Raw genomic sequence first — 23,535 nt, 5'->3', positions numbered from 1 at the left:
AGGGAAAAAATGGGAAAGGAAGAAGTCAAATTATTACTTTTTGCATATGATACAATCCTTTACTTAGAAAGTTCAAAAACTCTACCAAAAGACTGCTAGAACTAATAAACAGACTTGGCAAAGTAGCAGGTTACAAAATCATACACAAACATCAATAGCTTTCCAATATACCACAATCAATCTGCCGAGAGAGGAATCAGGAAAAATTCCATTCACAATAGCTTCAGAAAAATAAAATACTTAGGAATAAATCTATCCAAGGAGGTGAAAGACTTATATTATGAACTATAGAAAATTGAAGAAAGAAATTGAAGACCTTAGAAGATGGAAAAAACCTCTCAAATTCATGGGTAGGCAGAATTAATATTGTTAAAATGGGCATACTAACCAAAGCAATATAGACATTCAAAGCAGTCCTATCAAAATACCAAGGACAATCTTCATAGAATTAGAAAAAGGTCCTAAAATTAATTTGGAAGAATAAAAGACCCAGAATAGACAAAGCAATTCTAAGCCAAACAAAACAAAACAATTAAACAAACAAAAACTGCATGGTGTTGGCATGACCACAGACACATAGACCAATGGTACAGAATAGAAGACACAGAGACAAACCCACCCAGGTAGAGTCATCTGATACTTGACAATGGTGCCAAAAACATGATGGAAGAAAAGGAACATTTTAAACAAATGGTGCTCGGAAAATTGATTCTCCATATGTAGAAGAGTGAAACTAGACCCTTATCTTTCACCCTGCACAAAAGTGAACTCAAAAGGGACCAAAGACTTTGGAATTGGACCAGAAACTATGCAACTCCTAGAAGAAAATGTAGGGTCAATACTCCAGTATATAGGCACAGGCAACCACTTTCTCACTAAATGCCTAAAGCTCAGGATATAATGCCAAGAGTTAGTAAATGGGATGACGTCAAATTAAGAAGCTTCTACACAGCAAAGAAAATAATTAGGAATATGAAGAGAGAACCTACAGAATGGGAGAAAAACTTTGCTAGCTGATCTTCTGACAGAGGATTAATATTTAGAATGTATATAGAACTGAAAAAACTTAACACCAATCCCCCCATTAATACTTGGGCAAATAAATTAAACAGACATTTCTCAAAAGAAGAAATGCAAAGGCCAACAAATATATGAAAAAATGTTCAGAATCATTAGCAATCAGGAAGATGCAATCAACACTACATTGGGTTTTACCTCACTCCAGTCAGAATAGCAGTGTTCAAGAAAATAAATAACAATAAGTGATGGAGAGAATGTGGAGAAAAAGGAACATTATTATATTGTTGGCGGAACTGTAAACTAGTACGACCACTATATAAGTCAGTATGGAGTTTTATTAAAACACTATAGTAATAGTGGAACCATCATGTGATCCAGCTCTACCACTTCTCATATTTATCCTGAAAAATTAGAGTCATCATCCTACTACAGTGATACATGTATTCCCATGTCTATAGCAGCACAAGTCACAGTAATCAAGCCATGGTGCCAGCTAGGTGTCCATCAAGTGATGAATGGGATAAAGAAAATGTGGTCTATATACACAATGGAGTCTTTTCAGCCATAAAGAAGAATGTAATACGTCATTTGCAGGGAAATGGATGGAACTAGATACCATGATGTTAAGTGAAATAAATCAAATTCAGAAGGTCAAGGGACTTAGTTTTTTTCTCATATGTGGAAGCTAGAGAAGAAAAAGGAAAATAAAGTTGGGGACAGATCTCATGGAAATCGTAGGGAGACCAGTAGAGGAAAGGGACTAAAAGGTGGGGTTAGGTATGGGGGTGGGGGTTTGGGGAGTGATATTGGCCAAATTATATTGTTACATTGTGTGCCTGTAGAGGTACACAAATACCATCATTATATATAACTATAATGCCATAAAATGTGGAAAAAATAAAATAAAGGAGAAAAAACAAAGAAAAAAAATACAAAGTAGGATGGACTGATTAGGTTATAGCTTTTATAATCTAATAATTTCAACTCTGAACATTCTACATTAACACAGGATTTTGAAGGGGAAAACCTCATATCCAAACCATAACATTCTACCACTTAAAAGATTATTGCTATTTTGGTTTTTTTATTTTCCATCAAATTTCTCTCTCTCATAATTCACTTGTAACTTTAATTTTACGAATACTAGTTTATTATGAATATTTCCCCATGTCTTTTTAGAATATGCTAAAACAGTAATTTTAATTTCTACATGCTATTCTACTTTGGGAATATCTATAATATATGTAATAATTCTTATATTTTTGGTGTTGTTTTGTTGTTAGGCAGTTTTCTCAGGCTTTTTATATCAGAGTGGATGATGTTCTACAACCCTCCGGGAAACATACTGCACAAGGTAGCTCTTCCTCTCTGTGCAACTGAACTAGTAGCTCTAACCTGGACATATTACTGAGACTGGGGACAAAAAACCCAACTGTCTACTTGACATTTATGCATGGGTGTGCACTAAGCAACTCAAATAGAGCACTTGTTTACCACCACCTTCTCCAGTAAAACTCACTCTCCTTTCCTCTCCCTCTCAGTAAAGAATACAACTACCAACTTTGGTGGGACAAAACAAAATAAAAACTCAGGTGACATATTTGAATCTTCCTCTCATTTCATAATTCTTTGGTCAGTTTAACTCTGTCTCTAAAATGCATCTGGAGACAAACCTTTTCATCTAACAGTGTTTGGTCTCTATAACTGGGAAACCTTTCCTCACCGCCTCTGACACCGCGAACTTTTCCAAGTCACCTGTCTTCCTGGAAACAGTCCCCCAGCTGGTCTCTGTTTTGACTATGGGTTTTCATATTCTATGCCCAGCCACCCAAGTAATGTCTTAAACATGTAAATTAATTCCCACTACTTCCCATGGAAACCTAAGGCTTGCTCGTTTTACCATGCCTAGGGTACAGTCGGTCTTTGTACATGGCCTGCCTGTGATGTCTTCCCTCATGTGGTTGAGGAGTGTCTCTGCAACTTTTGCTGCTATTTCTTCTCTTTCATTCTGTTCTACTCCTTCTGGTCTCCTTGTTCTTCCTACGCACACCAAGGTCATTTCTACCCCTACTTTGCCTTTGCTCCTGCTGTGGCCTCTGCCGACTCTTCTTCCCCAAGATGTTTCCACAGAACCTCATCTCCCTGTTTCACTCTCGCTCTGTGTCTGCGTCACCATCTTGGCGAAGCCTTACCTGATCATGGATAGATTCTGAAATAGGATTGATAGCACAAGGACTAGCTTTCTGAGACAAGACGATGACACTGGAAGTGCACAACCATGAGCTGTATCCCCCAACACAAACATACAGAAGTTAAAACACAACCCATCCCTACCTAACACTTGGGATAAGAAAACATGAAAGTTAAAATGAACGATTCACACCTGAAAACATTATAAGTGACATAAATCAAATCCTGAAGGATAGAACCAAGGGGATATTTATGTTTTTAAATGCATTTACTAGAAGTCATGAAAGTATGAAAATAAATTAGTATAGTGTTCAGCTAAAGAATCAAAAGAACAGAAAATAAAAAGATACAAAATCGAAAACAGTAAACAATACAAAATAGTAGCACAAAATAGGAAAACAGTAAACAAAGACAGTATCATACATAAATAAAAGAGAACACAAAACAAAGCAAGAAACATTTAATTTCCCTCTGTATTTGTTGTTGGGATTTGTTTTATGGTTCATTTTTATTTTATGGTTTATCTTAAAGAATATGAATTCTGCATCAGTTGGGTGAAATGTTCTGTAGGCTGTTAGGTACTTTTGGCATATAGCATGGTTTAACTCTCCATGTTTCTTTGCTGAGTTTCTGGTCTGAATGATCTGTTCATTGATGGAGTGGGACGTTGCAGTCCCTCGCTATTGTTGTGTTGGAGTCAGTCCCTCCCTTTTCATCTAACAGTGTTTGGTCTCTATAATACAAAGTAGATGTGGCGCTTCAGCAGGAGTGCCTATGTGTCTATCATTGTTATTTCCTCTGTTGACTGGATCTTCACACGGTGTCCTTTGTCTCTTTTTGTAGTTTTGACTTAAAGTCTATTTTATCAGGTACAGGTGTAGCTTCCACCTACATTGGGCTTTCATTCACATGGAATACCTTTTCCAACTCCTCACTTTCAGCGTGGGTGTGCTTTTATGGTAAAGTGAGAAGATGCACCCCTCAGACCCAGTGATGGTGCAGGCCGATGGCAGCAGAGGGCAGAAGGGTCAGGGACGAGCTCCAAGACTCAGGGCCATGTTTGTCTGTTCCTCTGGCCCTGGGGCTGTCCTCCCACTTCTTGAACTACCTGTCTGTCCCCTGCAGTGCAGGGTACCCCATGGGCTTGGGTGCATGTCTGGGTCTAGTTGGGTATGTGAGGCTGCAGCCTCTTGTGCAAGTGTAGTGGAACCCCAGGGCTGGGGAGGTGCGGAGGCTTCTGTCCTCCGTGGCACGACAGACTCTGGAGTCCTCAAGGTGGTGCTGGATTGCAGCAGCTGGGACTCAGGGGTAGGGGGCAGACAGTGGGAGTCCTTCAATGAAGCAAAGCTACTGTGCAGACCCTGGTAACTCCCTTAACTGGGCCCGTGACAGCTTTGGAACTCTCCTGCAGCGAGGTCACAGCAGTGGCACCTGCTGAGACATGCCTTCCACTCTTTCTCCTGTAACAGGATGTTCCTGTAATGGGATGTCCCGTGGCACGGGGGTCATGTTTGCTAGTGAACTTTTCTACCTGTTATGGTTTGGATCTAGGAACATCCACATATCATGTGATGCAACAATGATCAGAGGTGAGGAGACTGGATGTTGAGAGCTGTCACCTTGATGGCGGATTATTCCATTTGGTGGATTCATCATTTGAATGGACTGATGGGTGGCAGTTGGAGGCAGGTGGGAATGGTTGGAGGAAGTGGGCCATTGGGGGGCCTAGCCTTGGTCTGTATCCATTCCTGGTCCCTTCCCTTCTCTTTCTCTCTCTTTCTGCATCCTGACTGCCATGAACGGAGCCCCTTTCCTCCAGCATGACTTCCTGCAATGGAGTCAGCCAGCCGTGATGTGAGACCTGGAAACCTCCAGCCAAATGCCTTCCTCCTCCTTCCGGTTGCTCTTGGCAGGTGTTCTGGTCACAGCAATGAAAACAGGACTAACACAGGCCTCTGTGCTGCTGTCCCCAGGCTTCCCCTCTCTCCCTTGCCGAGTCCCGGTGCTCACGGGTGCTCACTGAGACATGTGGCTCTTCATTTGTTGTTTTGGTTCTTCTCTGTGGAGGAGACCCCACCGGTCACCTCTGTTTGGTGTGTATTCTTCGGATTCTCCCCCGCCTCTCTCCATTGTTGTTGTTTTTCTTTCCCTTACCTATTTGTTCTTGCTCAGAGACAAAGAACAGGGATCACAGGAGACTCGGAGTTGCATTAATCTACCTTGAATAACTGAAGGAACTTTCTAGTGGAGAAGGAGCAACAGGTGATGATGATTTTGTTTTTCACTCCAGTTGAAAATTGGGGGCTTCAATAAAGGGAAGATAATATCATTTTGGGAAGTAATTTGTATTCTAATATTTTGGGGATTTAGTATGTCTTTGAAAAGATTCAATCTTTGAACTTTAGTCTTAAAATTTAATTTCTTTCTAGAAATTTTTTAAGGAGAGGAGTTACATTCAAATATGGGGAGTTCTTTTTGCATTTAGCTTTTTATTACAGGAGAATACTTATGACAAAAGCATCTCTTGTTTTTTTTATTAGTGCATATTAATTATTCAGGGGTTCACTGTGGCATATCTGTCTTGTACGTAGCACAGGTTGATCAGTCTCTCCCAGTACTTCCCCTTCCCTCACTCCTCCCTCAGATCCCCTTCCTCTACCCTAATGGTCTCCCTTCTATTCCTTTTATTTTCATGAGAACACTTTTTTTCCTTCTCTTTTTGCCCTCCGGCTTCCACAAGTAGAAGAAAACATATAATACCTGTTTTTCTGAGTTTGACTTATTTTGCTTAACATGATGCTCTCCTGTTTCATCCTTTTTATTGCAGTTGACACAATTTCATCATTATTTATGGATGAATAAAATTTCATTGTGTTTATATACATAGTATATAAACACAATGAAATTTCTCTATTTTTTCTCTATTTCTCTATTTCTCTATTTTTCTCTATTTCTCTATTTTCTCTATTCATTCATCCATTCACAGACACCTAGTCTGGTTCTGTAACTTGGCTATGTGAATTTTGCTGCTATAAAGATGAGAATGCATATTTCTTCAAAGTATGCTGTTTTAAATTATTTTGGATAAATACTGAGAAGTAGTATAGCTGGGTCATATGGTGGTTCCATTCATAGTCTTCTGAGGAATCTCCATATTTATTTTTATAGTGTCTGTACTAATTTCATTTTCCTACCAAGACTGTGTCAGGGTTCCTTTCCCCCCACATCCACATAGAGTTTATTGTTATTTGTATTCTTGATGGCTGCTTTTCTAACTGGAGTGAGATGAAATACCAATATAGTTTTTTTCTACATTTCCAGAGTAAATGTAAATAAAAGTGTAAATAAAATAAAAATAAAATTTTTATTTTAACAACAGTTTGTAGGAAATGCTGCAAAATTATATTCAGAACAGCTTTCAACATTTATGTACACACTTAGACATGTTAAAGGTTCACATCTTAACAATTTGATACCTCAGTAAGCACTCTATATAGACAACTTAGCACTGTGGATGAACTGGATTTACTTATATGTTTATCAATAAAATATAGAACATGTTAATTAATTTATTTTTGTCTACATAGAAAAGCAACACTGATAGTCAACCTTTAAATAAAAGTCTGAACCTATTACTTAGCTATTTTGCCTGGCATTAGAAGTGAGTATCAACTAAAGGTTGTTGTTCAGAATTAGAAATGTGCAAGATAACTGCAAATTTATTTATTACTACTAATATATTTCATCACACAAACACCTGAATAACAATAATAAAGGGACATTTTTTAGGTACATTCTTCCCTATACCATGGAAAACATTTTTTTTTCCCAGTGCTGGGGATTGAACCCAGGGCCTTGTGCATCCTAGGAAAGTGCTCTACCACTGAACTATATTATCAGCTCACTTTTTTCCTTTATGATAGAGAAAATAATATTTACTGTTGTACAGAGCATAACATTTGACTTTGTCATCTCATGGTAGTTTGGATTTGTTTCTCCTGTATGGTTAAAGACATTGAACAGTTTTTCATATAATTATTGGCCTTTGTATTTCTTTTGAGAAGCATCTGTTTAGTTCATTTACCCATTTATTGACTGGGTTATTTGGCGTTTTTATTGGTGCTGAGTTTTTGGATATTAATCTTCTGCTGGAAGAGTAGCTGTAAAGCTTTTCTTCTCTTCTGTAGGCTCTCCCTCTATGCCCTTGTTTTCTTTGCTGTGCAGAAGCTTTCCAATTTGATGCCACCAACTCAATAATTCTCTTTTATTTTCTGCCTGTATGTTGGACAGAACACTGAAAGAATAAACCAAAGAAGACAACTGAAGAAGGAAAGACCTTGCACATACATAGGCAGGCTAAATTAATATTGCTAAAATGGCCATACTACCGAAAGCTAAACAAAAGTTCAATATGATCCCCATCAAAATACCAACAACACTCCTCTCAGAACTAGACGAAACAATCCTCAAGTTCATATGAAGAAAAGATGCAAAATAGCCAAAGCAGTCCTGAGCAAGGGTAACAATGCTGGAGTTATTGCAATACCCAACTCCCAATTGTACCATAGAGCTCTGCTAACAAAAATAACAATGCTACAGGCATGGAAATGGGACCGTAAGCCAACGGAACAGCACCGAGGACACAGACAAGCCCACATAGCTACAGTCATCAGATTCTTGACCAGGATGCCAAAAAGGTAAGTTTGAGAACAGTCTCTTTAACAAATGATGCTGGGAAAACTGGACATCCATATGGAACACTGAATCTAGACTCCCACCTCTCACACTGCACACGTCAGCTCAGATTGCATCAAAGGCCTAGAAAAGACAGCCAGAAACTTGACAGTTGCTGGAAGAAAACAGGGGAAACACTTCCATCTGTAGACTTATGAACCATCTTCTGTAACAGGGTTGCTAAAGAATCTTAATGCTGCTATTTAATTATTTAATGTGCTATGTTCCATAATGTGGCAGCATGCATTTTGAAATGTTTGAAATGTATTGAAATGTTTGAAATAAAAGGGAATAAGAAACAAATTTTAAACTGAGTACAGTGTGATTGGTAAAGATTTAATCAATATATTATCCTGAGACCAAGTTCTCAACTGTTCAAGAGTAGTCCTAAGAAGACACTGGAAAGAATGATGGTTATTAAAAAACAGATCCAGAAAGATGGGATTAAAGTTAATTCAGGAGGACTCCGATGTTGCCTCTGTTTAGGGAGATAACTTACCTTCTCCTGATTCATTGAATTGACTTTGTGGTAAAGAAAAGAGAAGTCTTGAAATTTATTTATGTGATAATTTGGCCTCATTCTCGAAGATTCATTCCATTTTCATGGGACTCATGTCATGTACCATCCCTGGTCTCTTCCTCACTCTTTAATTTTCTTAGCTCTAGAAAGTGGTATTGTGCAATGGTGTATTTGGAAAGAACTAATTGGGCATGCTAAATTCTCAGCTCCTCTGGGCTCCAGCTTCCCTATTCCTCCTGATGAGCCTACTTGTAGGGTGCAGGTTCTCTATTTCTCCAGAAGTAGGGGATAGTGGAGGGGATCTCTCCGGTTCACTACTGGCATGACTGGGGGTGGGTAGAGTCCCTTGGTACTGATCATAATCCCAACAAAGAGAATCCTGAACTCCATAATCCTAAATGTCAAAACCCCGAAAGATCAAAATCCCCAAGATATAAAAATCCTAAGTCTAAAATCCTGAAAAACTAAAATCCTTGATATTGAATCCTGGAAGCTGAAATTCCCTTAGCCAGGATCAGGCTGTAAAAAAGGGATAAAAAGCTGAATCCTGGGGAAAGGATTGGAAATGCAATACAGCAATGAAGAAGACCTTGATTTAAAAATGCCTCCTTTGCCTGAATTTTCATTCCTTCTAACAGATGAGATTCCAGAAGCTTTCAGTGAATTAGCCTGAGGAAGCAATTAATCAGTGAGTGCTTCGAAACAATTTTGTGCTTAGTAGAATTAGGAAGACACTTATGAAATGCTATTGCTGTTCAATCACTAACATTTTTGCCAAATTTGGTTTGTATATGGGAGCATGCAGAATTTCCATGTACACAAAACAATTTAGAAGCATCACACAGAAGGTAGAAAAATTAACTAGGAAATGCTTATGTTGGTGTATGCTGACTCATAAAAGAATATCAAAAGGAGAGACCTCATCTAGAAAATCAATGACATTTGACATTTTCTCTGCAAACAGCCATGCTCTGAAAGAAAATATGGTAGGTGTTCATCACATTGTAACACTTCAACACAAAGTTAATATTCACAATTCTGAAGGTTGGTCAACTCTCAAGGACTATCTTCACACAAATGCCCACAACCTATTTGACTTTTTTCCTGTCAAAATTTCTTTTTAGTTTTTTTAAAAAGTTTTTTCCCTACTAATTTAAATTGTCAGCATTTAAAAAAATAATTTTCTATGGCTACAGAAATCTTTGCATCATTTTCTATACCAGAGTTATGAATTCTGTAAAGACTTTTACAGAGTTCTTATTTCCTTTTTGCATTTTTCTTTTTGAAAATTTGACTCCACAAAAGCATATTATCACAACACTGATATTGTGTTTCAATATTGTGCCTGTATATAGAAATGTTGAAACTTTATTAGTAAGTGAAGATATATACTTTTTTTGTACATCTGCATTAGTGAAAGACAGTTTTTTGAGAGTTTGACTATTTGGGTGATTGCATATACTTTGGGGACTCATTGCAGTTTTTGATTGGTCTTGTTAGTAGATTTAGGTTGTTCATCATGGTATTTCGAATGACCACAGCTATAAAGCAGGGTCATTAACCAGAGTGGTATTTATACATTTCACTTTTTCGCTAATTTCTTTATGAATATACTTCAATTGTTCATAATTGTTATACTTGTGCAACTGCCACCAATATACCTGAGTTTTATGCTTGCAAAAATGTGTTGTATTCTTGCCTATTTTTTTGGGGTAAACTGGCTCATGAAATGTTCTGTCATGCTTTTATATGTTTTCAAATTAATCCCCCTTTTAATATAAATAAGTTCCACTTAAAGAATTAAATTTTTTTTCCCAGAATTATATTTTAGAGATTTTGATCTTTTGGAATTTTAGACTTTAGGAATTTTAATCTTTTTGGATTTCAAAAATTAGGATTGTCATTTGGGATTATGGCCCAAACCTGTGTACCCAATTCTTGGGAGCACTGTTAACAAGTCCGTGTGATCAGCCAGCTTTAGCCCCTATGCTCAGAGTAGATCTCTATTAATAGTAAATGTCATTGTTGTTGTGCTGGGAATTGATCGTATGGCCTTGTCCATACTAAGCAAGTTCTCTATCACTTAGCCACATCCTCAGCCCCTCAAAATGATATTTTTTCCAGAACTAGAGAACAAAGAGGGTTGATATTCTACTTCAGATAGCCAACTCTATCAATTGATGTTTCATACTCTTATTATTTTACATATTTAAGATTTTTATCTTTTTTTTCTTAAAAACTTGAATTTTTTATAAATGTCTTCAGGTTATGAAATTCTTCTATAAGTTAGATTACTCTTGTAGTTTTTTTTTTTTTGTATTGGGGATTGAACCCAGCGGTACTTAAACACTGGACCACATCCACAGCCCTTTTTAAATATTTTATTTATTTAGAGACACGGTCTCACTGAGTTGCTTAGGATCTTGTTAAGTTGCTGAGGCTAGCTTTGAAATTGAGATCCTCCTGAGCTGCTGGGATTACAGACAGGGGCTACCACATGGGGCTATTCTTTTCATTTTTTAAGAGGATTGAATGTACATTGAGAAGAAATACCCCAGGGACCTGTGGAGTTAGGACAATATTTATTTGTGGTCAAGGGAGAAAAGTAAGTTTGGTTCAAGATGTTTGCAGTTGCTCATGCATTCCACAGTTCGAAGGGCTTCCAGTTTGCTCCAGTCTAAGGAGATTTTCCTTTGGGAACTGGTGTTGGGTAGGGTTCAAATATCCACCACTTTCTACAACACTTTTTCTTATCATTGCACACACCAATGATGTCATCTAAAGGTGTGCATGCGAAATCCCTGCACATCCCTTGCAAAGCGATGCACTGCTTTTCTCCTGGGATAACACCAGACTTTCCTGCACAGGAAGAGATTTGACAATCATTAATTCACTCTCAAATAGTTGGAAATGTACATAAAGCAATAAACCTCCAGAAGGATGGCTTTGGAATAGGGGCACATATTGCCTACACAAAAGGATCGGATATAGATGAAGCTCAACATTTTTAAGGAGAGGGGCTCAAAGTGTGGGATTATACGCACCTTGGAGGGGTAGGCTGATTTTTAAAAGATTTCAGAGATATAGCCTTTGCCTGGAGCAGTACATTTTGAAAGGTGTGGGACTGTATGTTACTGTTGCTTGGCTAGGAAGTTCCCTGAGGAATTTAGTGTGTAAGGCACAGTATTGTAAGTTTCTTCTCCAACAGATTGTTCTATGCACAATGCTACAATGCACAATGTACACCAAGAAGCACCATTTCAAAAGTGGTACCCACCCTTATTCCTGTCTGTGCCTGCATCATGCCTATCCAATGGCATATGGTCTCACTTCATCTCCTTTTACAGAAATATACCAATCCTTCATCTTAACTGTTCTCACTTCAGAACTCTGTGGTGTGCGTGCGCGTGTGTCTGAATTCACACTGGTGCCGAAGAGCACATAGCTCAGGTGCTATGTCTGTATGCTAGGTCTGAGCACACAGCTCAGTCTGTAGTTTTAATCCCTTCTTCTTGTCTTTCCAGGATAACCAGGGTTCATTCTTTCCCCTGGGGGACATGAAGGACATTACATAAGAGACACTTCTGTCCATGTCCCTTAGTCGAAGTTAGTTCTGACCATCCTCTGAAGCCACCTTGCTCTCACTTTGTTTTTTATATCTTGTGATACACTAGCTCTGAAGGGCTCCTTGGGATGCCTAACCTCTGTGGTTTGACGAACAGTTTGATGGCTTTTTGGGATCTGAATATTTTTGTTGTTGTTTTATACATAAACTCTAGGTTATCATTATTGTTTCTCTACTCTGTAGCAAAATATTTCCAGTCAGGTGAGCCAGTGCCCCCTCCAGGGCAGCGTCCACCCAGCGAGGTTTTCTTACACTCTGCTGTTAGGTAGTAGATTAGAAACTCAGGGTCTTTGTGCAGCAAAGAGAATGGAATGATAGGGGAGTTGGATAATATCCTGCTAATACTTCCCATTCTGCCTGCTTTTTCTGGAAGAGAAAGTGGCTATCTTTCAGGGAAAGAACAGTCTCACCAGCCAGTCATGGAAGTCACTACTCAGCTCTGGGTCTTCACAGGGCGCAGACTTCCTGCTCAGTGGCCTGCTGGACCTGGTGCCGCTGTTGGTCTTGTTATTTCCCATGCATTTAGTGCAATATCTAATAACAATTACAAGTTTTGCTTTTTCTTTCCTTTTTCTTTTTTTCCCCCTTGAGGTACTGGAGATTTCTTAGGGGTGGTCTACCATTGAGACCTATCTATAGCCCTTTTTACTTTTTTGAGACAAAAAGTTTCTGAGGCTGGCCTTGAACTTGAGATCCTCATGCCTCAGCCTCCTAAGTTGCTGGAATTATGCACGACTGAACCCAGCTGACAGTCAGGTTTTTAATGAAGCTAAAGTGAAGAGTTATTAGCACCAGAAAAAACAGAGGAAGAGGCAGTCCTGTGTCATATGAACTTGGAGGTATCCCATGCAGAGTGAGGTGGAATGTATGAACTGTGCTAAAAAAGGAGCAAAAATGATTCATCCTGTTGGTGCTGTGCTTCCTGCTAAATGTAACGTTTAATTTGAGGCAATATCTTCAGAACAGAAAGTCAAAGAGTTGTTTTGCCAGTCTTTTGCCAATGACTGTGACATGCCATGGCACTTGCTCAAGTCAAGAAGGTAATATAAAATTACTTGATTCATAGAGAAGAATATTCCTTCTTAGATACTGAAATTTATTTTCAGACTTATTGACATTATCATAGACATATAGAGCAATGGAGCAAATGACTGTCTAACAGCTTCAGAGGATTAAACAAGTGAATGGCTTCAATTGTACCTAAAAGAATTTTAGAGATGAATCAAGAAAGAAATCAAGTTCAGTGCCCACAGACATTAGTTTGAAAGATGTGAACGTGTTGCCATAAATAATGGAGAAAATTTTGTCAGGTCTTCCGGGATCTGGATGAAACAGCCAGAGATGATCATATTACCTTCTGACTTTGATTCCACATTCTAACATTCAAACTTCTGAATCATCTGTCTTATGCTTATAAATTTGTTTCTTTGGAGCTTCATTCCATTGTTTATATTGTCTCCAAATTCCTCTGATCCTCAATTTATACTGGTGTTGTGTAACTTGATGCAATCCTTTCTTGTTGAGCTCTATCTTATTGGCCTAACTTTCACCTTTCACATATGTTTTCACTAATAGACTCCATATTCTTCCTTTCCATAACCAAGTCTGAACCAATGGCCGCCATTTTTGTTTTCCTTTTAGGAGACTGGTGCCCTTGTGCCCAGTTTTTATATTAAGCCTTAAGTCTCATGGCCAGGCTTCTGTACTTCTAGTTCTCTCTTTGGGTCCTATTTTCTAATCATGGAGCTTTTGGGCTCCACTTTAGGTTAATGGAACTCCTTGGTTTGCTCCTTAATTTTGACCTCATCAGTTCTAGGGACGTGTTAGAACCCAAGGCCATGCATTGCATCAGAGTTATGTGCATCTGAGTGGGTTTCTTAAAAACTCACCTCTACAATCATTTCACCATCTTACCTTTTGGTGTTATAGCCACAAAGAGGAAGAGAAAACAAAGAAGGGAACAGACTCTCATGGTTGTGTGCCCAGTAGAGTGGTGAGCGGTCAGTGATGGTGAAACTCAGGGCTTTTATTTATTTCTGGGGGCCTGAGGTTCCCCTTGGTCGGTGAAGCTTAACAAGTGAAGAAATAAACAACTTCCGTTGGAATAATTCCAAACCTCAGAATCTCTAAATTTGGTAACAGATTAACCTAATCATAGGAAACCAGATGGCTAATCTCTGGGTTCTCAATTTCACTAGAAATCAGTACCTTTAGCCACTTTTCTTTCTGTAAAAACTTTTAAAAATAATTTCTTATTTCTTTTTTTAAAAGTTTTTAAACTGGGATATGATATTTGCATTTATATATGGAAGATACTGTTGTAATTCAATATGTGCATATAATACATAATGACCAAATCAGGGTACATAGAATTTCCATTTTCTCAAATATTATAATTTCTATTGGAAAGCTTCAAACTCTCCTCTATTTTTTTCTCTTTTTTCCTTCTTTACTTTTTTTGATGTACAATTAATTAATGGCTGTAGATGACAGCTCTCTTGTGTTGTCTTCCCCTACTCTGTGGTTGGTACTTTCTCACCTTCTCCACTTTCTGTCCCCTTCCCATCTCTAGTTAATTTTATTCTAGTCTCTACTTCTATGTGACAAAGTTTTTTACTTTCCACAAATGATTGAGAATATGCCATATTTGTATTTCTGTGCCTGGCTTATTTCACTTAACGTAATGTTCTCCAGTTTCTTCTGTTTCACAAATGACAACAATGTCAGAATCCTTTGGGAAACATCCTGAAAAGAGTTTTGCTGGTTTGGTAAAGTGTCCAATTCATTTAAAGAACTTAGTGGAGTGAAATCATGTGGTATTTGTCTTTCTGTACCTGACTTATTTTACTCAATATTGTTATCTTCAGTTCCATCCATAGTCCTACAAATGACGGGATTTCATGCATTTTTTAAACGGTAAACAGCTGTTCATTGGATATACATTTCACATGTTCTTTATTCATTTGTTATTGGATTCTTAGGGTGATTCCATAGGTAGGCTATTGTGAATAGTGTTGCAATAAACAATCAGAGTCAGGTATCTTTTTAATGGAATGATGTCATTTCCTTTGAAAAATATAATGTAGTGGGATTGTAGGATCATATGGTGGTTTTCCTTTTAATTCTTGAGGGAGCTCCATGAGGTTTGTTTTTTTAATTAATTAATTTTATTTTAATTTTTGGCACAAATGGAGCACAACTTTTCATTTCTCTGTTGTTGGTGATGTAGAATCACACCATTCATGAAATCATACCCATACATAGAGGTAATAATGTCCATCTCATTCCACCATCTTCCCCCACCCAACACCCTTCCCTTCCCTCCCCTCTGCTCAATCCAAATTTCCTCCATTCCTCCATTGCCCCCCCTGCCCCCCATTATGGATCAGCATCCACTTATCAAAGAAAACATTCGGCGTTTGGTTCTTTGGGATTGGCTTACTTCACTTAGCATGATATTCTCTCCATGGGGTATTTTAATAGTGGATGTACTAATTTACATTCCCACCAACAGGTATGGGTTTTCGTTTTCCATATCCTCACTAACATTGGTAATTTTTTTTTGTCTTTTTGATAATAGTCATCCTTCTTCTTCCTCCACTATTACTTCCCCCTGCCCCTCTTCCTCCTTCTTCTTTTTTTCTTTTTCTTTTTCTTTTTTTTTTTTTTTTGCTACTGAATTGTTTGAGTTCCTCACAAATTCTGGAATTTAATCCCTTGTCAGATAAACAGTTTGCAAATATTTTATTCTATTCTGTAGGTTGTCTGTTGACTCTGTTGATTGTTTCTTTAGCTATGCAGAAGCTATTTAGGTTGATGTAATTCCATTTGTCTAGTTTTGCTTTTATTGCCTTTGCTTTGGGCTCCCATTCAAATTATCTTTGCCTACTCTAATATGTTGAAGTGTTACCTTTGTTTTATTTTAGTATTTTCATAGTTGGAGTCTTTGGTTCATTTTGAGTTGGTTTTGTTCAGGGTAAGAGAGGTCTAGTTTTATTCTTTTGCATGTGTATATTCTGTTTTCTGAGCACCATTTATTGAAGAGGCTATCTTTTCTCCATTGTATGTTTTTGACTCCTTTGTTGAGAAGCAGTGGTTGTGAATGCTTGGGTTATTCATGTACTTCTATTTTGCTACCTTGATCCTTTATGCCAATACCATGCTGTTTTAATGTTTAATGTCTTTGTATAATGTTTAATGTCTCTGTGGGTTGAACATGTTTGGAAACTTTTTAATTTCCTGTACCTGGATGTTCATATGTTCCAGTTTCTTTCCTTTGGTAAGCTTTCTGTCTTCTCATCAATAACTCTCATAATGCAAATGGTAGTTCTCTTGATGGTGCCCTATAAATACTGGAGGTTGTTTTTTGTCATTCTTTTTACTTTTTCTCCTCTGAATATTTTCTGAGTTGACAGACACTTTTTTCTACTTGATAAATTCTGGTTTGGATACTCTATATTGAATGTTTCATTTCATTCATTATAGTCTTCAGTTTAGAATTCTGTTTGGTTCTTTTTTATGTTGAATTTTGTAGGTAGGGTGTTTTCCTGATTTCACTGTGTCACCTCTCTGTGCCCTCTTCTTTCTTGCTGAAATACCTTAAAACAAATATTTTGAATGATTTGCCAGTCAGTTCATAGATTTCCGTCTCTCTGGGGTTGGCACTCAAAAATTATGGTTACTTGGCTGGTGTCATGTTTATTCAGTTTTTCTTTCTTTCTTCTTCCTTTTTTTCATTAATATATGTACATTGGACGGCGCAGTCACCACTCCCAGATTTTACAGGATGGTGTTTGTGGGAGAAGATTTTCTCCTATGGATGAGTGCTGGTTGGGTGAAGTGGTAGTTTCCACTCCAGGGCAGACATAGAGGCACAGTCCCTGTGTAGTTCTATCAAATGAGGATGTTAGCAATGATTTCAGGGGTCCTCATCTGCCATAGCTCTGGTATCTAAAGTGGCAATCAGTGCTGCGGGTTTTGGTGGTGATGCTGCTGGGGTCCCCCTGATCTCCTTTTCTTTTGTGGGGGGTATGTGGTTGAGGGTATCCTCTTGGCCCTGGATCTGGCTCATGGGCTTGCACAGAGTGGCAGTGGTCCTGGTGTCTGACACCTGGCATCTGTGGTGCAGTGATGGAGTTGAGGTCTGGAGCAGGCACTTGTGGAGATACCAGGGCTGGAGTCCAGGGAAGCTGTGGTACTGGTAGGCAGCATGTAGGCACCCATGCTGTCATGTTGGTAATGGTTTGTAAGCTACAAGTGCATGACAGCATGCGTGTGTGTGTGTGTGCGTGTGTGTGTGTGTGTGTGTGTGTGTGTGTGTGTGTATACCCCTGCCTATGTATGTGTGCAGTGCTATGGTGGCCCTGGGTCAGAATTGCAGGTGCTTCTGGAACAGCCGCAAAAGCAGGGTCTGGAATGTGGGCATTTGCTGAATCACTGCTGCCCTGAAGACTGGAACATGAACATGTTCTGCTTTATTGTCAGCTCCAGTGTCTGTAGCACAGGTGCTGATGGAAGTCATGTAGCTGGCGTTGGAAACGTGGAGCAATAATGGATCTGGGTTTAGGTTGTGGGCTAGCTCACTACAGTAGTGCCTCTGATATTTGAGTCTGAGGAATTTGAGGTTAAGGAATAGTGAGAGGAGTCCACAGCCAGAGACAATGTAGTGTGTCTGCAGAGCCAAGATCTGGAGTGCAGATGTGTGTGGAGTGGCCATTGCCTTGGGGTACAGGGGATGTGCAGGGCTGATAAGGATGGTGATCACAGCATCAGGACAGCACCAAAGGGGCCTTTCTTGGGGGAGTTATGTATGCAGTGTCTCCTATCCTGGAGTTTGCGGCAGCAATGGGTGTTGGTGCACCCACCCTGTAGCTGATACCCACAGTCCTCACCACTTGTTCCTGGCCATCTGCAGATATCTCAGGTGTGCCCCTCTCTCTCAGCAATGCAGCTGTCCTCCACTTTTCTTTCTTTCTTTCTTTCTTTTTTCTACATTGTGTTACTTTAGGATCACTATAAACCTTGAGCCTCCCAAGGCTCTTTGGAGTCACAGATAGTTATCTAAATATCTCTCCTTGTGGGGCATGAAGGATGGCTTCTCCTACTCCTCCAACTTTTTGATATCACACTCAGTACCCATTTTTTAAAACATAAAAGTAATTTATTCCATATTTTAAAATAGCCTGAAAAATAAACCCTAAAGACTCATTAGGCATCACGATTTTTAAAAATTTAATAAAAAGCATAAATTTTTCCCCTCAAATCATGGGCTTCTTTTTCTATGATTATGCTACTATTAGCTCTTCACAATCTCAAATTGGATGCAGGACTTCATGCCTTGTGTTCAGGATTCATAGATACATTCTTTTTTTTGAGCCTACTTCTTCAGCTTTTGTGTGAAGTTTTTTTTTAATGAGTAGATTTTAAGTTTTAGGGAAATTTTAGGTCCATGGAAAAGTTGAATGAGTTCCCACATACACCCTCCCACTGACCCAGCACACAGCCTCTGCACAGTTGACCTCCCCTGACTGTGGTAGGTTTGTCAAAAATCAAGAAACAAACCCTGACACATCATTGTTACCCAGAGTCCATATTTCACATGAGAATTCACTTTTGTGTTGTATGTTCTGTAAATTCTGACAAATGTACAATGACCTGTGTCTAAGATTATGGCACTAAGATGTCCTGGGTTCCACCCACTCATCCCAAGCCCGCCCTCTGCAGCACTGCAGCAGGTGGTGTGACCTCAGAACTCGGGGAAGGAAGTGAGGTCATGGGATGTGCCCTGAAGGAGAGCTGGGATCCTGGCCCCTCCTTTCTCCTTCCTTCTGCTTCCCAGTGCCCAGGGGAGCAGTTTTGTTGGGCCATACACTCTCAATCATGGTACTCTGCTTGTCACAGGCCCCAAAGGGGTCAAATGACAATGGACTGACACTTCTGGGACTATGAGCCAAAGTCAGTTTTCCTCCTTCTAGGTTGATGACCTCAGGCATGTTTCACAGCAATGAAAGATGATTGCTGGAGGGGGGCTGTTTCTGTGAGTACCCCTGGCTGGGGGGCTCAGACGCCTTCGGAATCAGTTTGTGGAAGGAGTTTGGAGAAGCCATCCAGAGAAGGCTTAGATGATGATGATGATGATGATGATGATGATGATGATGATTTAGTACTGATGACAGATATCAGGGGTACTCTGCCACCGAGCTGTATCCCCAGATCTTCTTTATTCTTTATTTTGAGACAGGGTCTAGTTAAATTACTGAAGCTGGCCTTGAACTTGCATCTTCTTGCCTTAGCCTCCCAAGTTGCTCAGATTACAAGTGTACACCATCACATTCGTCTAATTATCACAATTTTGAGGGCTGTGTGTCTCCCATTTTGGGGCAAGGGTGAGGAAATCAGAGTGACAGTGGCATATTGTTAGGTAAACAAATATGTATTTTTCTATGTGAGGATTCCATGTGAGCACAGGAGTACCTGTGCAAGTTGCACAGTAAAAGGCAGTGAACTTTTTTTTGAACCTTGACACAAAGAAAAGACCACCAACTCCAATTTTAAATCAAATTAAAGCAAGCTTGTACTTGAGTACACAAAGAAAGCCGATCGCGACTGTCTTCCCTAACATGGCTAGAGACCAGAACCCCCGCTCTCCAAGAACGAGATTTTATAGCACAAAAAGTTGCAAATGGGGGTGTCTTGAGAACTTACAGATAACAGGATTTTGACAAGCAGAATACAAAGGCAGATAGCAGGTTAATGATCCACGTGGCTTAACATTTCAAGGCAGAGAATACATTTAGATCCCAATACTAGAATTTATGAGACGCCACTGAGGTTTTAGATAGAGTTGTTATCTGGTCAGGAAAAGCCAGGCATGGGTGAGTTCAAGGCATGGGCAGGAATTCCAAACAAGTTTAGAAGTCACACTAATTTATAGTAAAACAGAAAACAACTTTTCATGACTTTGTGATGAGGCTCCCAATCTTGAGATGGAATTGGGCCGGGTCCATCACTTTGCCTCTTTCCTGTACATTTACCCTTTGGGCCTTCTCTGTAACAATGGATCTGGGTTCTTTAAATATTTTCCTTTGCAGCTAACGCAATATTAAATCTTGTCGGTAGAGGGCAATGGAATGAAACAGTGGGAGGTAAGCCTTTGGCTCCTGAGTCTGTACCTGCTCTCCAGCACTCCTTCCCTGTAGGGCACAGGGCTTCTCCCCCCCCCATCCCCACCCCTTGCAGGCTCCTGCAGCACCGTATAACATGTTCAGAATCAAGCTTCCGCAGATCACCTTACTTTCAAGCTCCCATCTCCTTCAGTATATAGGGGTCAGGAGCACCCAACAGCTGCTTTTCCTGGAGTGTAGTTTTTATAGTGGATTGCTTCTGGTGAAATACCATCATATAATCAGCTTTTTCTGACACTCTAAAAAATGGTAAAAGTCTTACTCTTTTTTTTTTTTAATGTGTGGCTATAACATAATACTGGAGGCTGGGTAACTTATAAAGAGGTTTATTTGGCTCACAATTCTGATGGTTGGAGGGTTGAAATACCAGAGTACCAGCATCCTGGTGTAGGCCTCTGGATGCATCACGGCAGAAGGGGCATGTTTGGGGCCAAGGAAGCTAGGGTTGAGGTATGTCTAGACTCACTCCTTTTATTACAACTCCCTGTTGAGGAGCTTAGCCCCTCCCACCAGCTAAGCCACTCCCACAAGACAGCATGAACCCATTCCCCAAGGTGGAGCCCCCATGACAAAATTACCTTTCACCAGGCCCCACCTCTTAAAGCTTCTACCACCTTTCAACATCACCACACTGGGGGCCACACCACTTCCAGCATGTGAAACATTTGGGTCAGATCATATCCAAATCAGAACTAAGATTTCTGGTCATGCCCAGGGGGCAGTGTCACAGAAACTCTTTGTTTCAGTCACTCATAGCCGTGTCCTCCAGGACTTGACCTTGGTAATAAGCCAGGAATGATGAATGGTGTCCCTTGGATCCTCCATCTCAGCTATAGGGATTAGCACCTAACATTTGTGTATCCCATATTCTTTAAAAGTCTCTTTACTTTTTACCAACCATTCCCATATCATTTCTATACTAATTGTAATCAGTAGTTTTTTTTTATAGGAAATTCTACCTGTTCAAATGTCTCTCTTGACTGAGTTCATACTAATATAGCAGGCACTATTTGAAGGCAGTGTAGTAATGGTCAAGAGACAAGTCCATCTGGTTTTAAATCCCATCCATCAATTATGTGGCTTTCACAAGTTACATAATCAGTATGTGTTTCAGAGTCCTTATCTGTGGAATGCAGATAAGTACAGTTTAATTGACTAGGGTTGCCATTCATGATAACTTATTTGAATAAGTTGTGATAGGTAATTCTCATAGACCACTGCTTTGTGTAGAGTAATACATAGCTATTATTGGCTTTGGGAGATAGCAATTTTTGTGAGGCTTCTTGTGATTCCCTACATGTAGATATTCCGTGAGTTCTCATCGCTGTGGTCGTTCCAGCATACAAGACCTGGGTTTCAGTGATCTGGGACCCTAAGCATTCTTTCTTCTCGTCTGTTAGGCAGGAGAGTTCCTTTCTGGTTGGTGGGACAGGCACGGCCATTATCACTATCTCTTCTGTCGGAAATGGTCTCTAAATGATCCCATCACATCTTTCAGTCCTTCTGTCCTACGCCCAATTATCCTAAGCACTTAAGTTCTGTAAGCATAGCATGCTTGGTGCTTTAGCCTCTGCCCTACCATGTTAGACAAGGAGAGAAAGAGAAATTTGGGGCAAAAAGGGAAGAAAAGCAGCAAACATAATTTAGCATTAAAATATTATCAATCATTATTTTGATTAATGGGTTTAATAATTAGTGCTGACAGAGTGAAACAAGATGAATAATTTCAGGTGATTCTTAGGTATGGCCAAGACACCTTGTTCAAAATGAATAAAAATTATGGAGGATAAGAGTGAGTCAAAGGGATCTATTTTAGTAACAGAGCTGTGTATAAATTTGTCCCAGAACTTAGGAAGAAAGACTCGATCCCAATGTGAGGGTAAAATCCGTGGCGGCAACATACTTGCATGTCCTGAAGAATTCTCTTTAGACAGGTGCTTCCACCAAGTGCAAAAGTATGTTAAAGACTTAGCTGGAGACGTGATTTCAGAGGTAGCACTGCGGAAAACATGGCACTTCAGCAAGAGTTGAGTTGTGCTGAAATATGCCTCAAAATCTCAGTTTCTGAGATTCTGAGTCCAACATGATGAACTCTCAGAGGTTTTGAGTGGCCCATGTAGCCCAACTTAACATTCTCTTTTGGCCAAATTAGACCTAGTGGAGTCTAAAATCTGGTAAATATGCCTTAAAATATGTTGATTCTATCCACTTTCTGCAACAAGTGTGTGTCTCCACAACTTCACACACAAAGGAAAGGAAACTATCAATGAGATTCTTTACACACAGCAACTTGCTTGAGTTCAACGAAATAGTGGTGGGTAGAAAAGTCCCTCCGTGGCTGCAGGAGGAGGGATAAACATGCCCTCCCCAGTTGTCCATGTCTTATCCCTGGAACCTGTGAGCACATCATCCTACGTGACAAAGGTGGAATTAAGGCTGCTAGTCAGCTGAATTTAAAATAGCTCACCTTGGATTACGCAGGTGGGCGCAAAGTAATTGCAAGAATCCTAGAAAACGAAACAGAAAGTCAGGAGCTAAGTTCAGAAAGGTGTGTGAGAAGGACTCAACCCAGGAGTGCTGAAAGGTGGGAAGGGAGCAAGTGTTCTTGGAAGCAGGACACCCTGGCTGGAAGAAAGGCAGAGGATGGGAAGCAGAGGGCCTCCGGGAGAGCTGGGCCCCACGGACACCTTGATTTTGGCCCATCGAGATCCCTGTCAAACTTGTAATTCCAAGACCTGACAGATGATAAAACTGTATTGCTTTAAGCCACAAAGTCTGTGGTTATCGGTTAAGCAGCCATAGGAAGCCACGTGGTGGTTTACAAGGTGGAAGGAAATGCTCGATGGTTGTGCTCAGGGAAAGCGGGGCGGGGTGGGGGGGCTAGAGGACTGGTGGCAGCTATGAGGGCCTGGCAGACCCAAGCACTGACTTTGAAAGGGGTGCAAAAGAAATGGACTTCCATGTGGGCTTCACTCTGTTCAGGATTCAGGCTTTCGGCGAGTCCGATTTGGGGAAATTTGATTGCACATGCTACCCTTTTTTGGGTGAGGGGGACTCCGTAGGTTGTGTGGAAGGAGGAAGCTGGGAGAGGGACGGAGTCTCCTGAGATGCACAGGGAGGGCTTCGGGCTGGGCAAAAGCAGCGGGTGTGACCGAGTCCCCCCACCCTACTCCAGGAGCTCATCCAGACAAGAAAGGGGATGCAATGGCTGAGAACCAGACTGTGATCAAGGGATGGTAAGGAACATGATTTAAAAACAAATG

The 23,535-nt window shown here is 39.9% G+C and overlaps 1 protein-coding gene across 1 annotated transcript; it reads right to left on the bottom strand.

Annotated features, from left to right (window-relative positions):
* Positions 1 to 11,141: 11,141 nt before the first annotated feature.
* On the bottom strand, positions 11,142 to 14,061 carry LOC144370566 (beta-defensin 130B-like). The gene is made up of 2 exons (XM_078031352.1): positions 14,004 to 14,061; positions 11,142 to 11,323 (listed from the first exon to the last, which is right to left on the bottom strand). Exons 1-2 carry the CDS (start codon positions 14,059 to 14,061, stop codon positions 11,142 to 11,144), a joined length of 240 nt encoding a protein of 79 aa, XP_077887478.1.
* Positions 14,062 to 23,535: the final 9,474 nt, after the last annotated feature.

The sequence above is a fragment of the Ictidomys tridecemlineatus genome, chromosome 14 (assembly GCF_052094955.1).
Source record: "Ictidomys tridecemlineatus isolate mIctTri1 chromosome 14, mIctTri1.hap1, whole genome shotgun sequence".
Classification (NCBI taxonomy): Eukaryota; Metazoa; Chordata; class Mammalia; order Rodentia; family Sciuridae; genus Ictidomys; species Ictidomys tridecemlineatus.
Note: the sequence above shows the minus strand (reverse complement) of the source record. Positions and strands in the feature narration are given on the sequence as shown.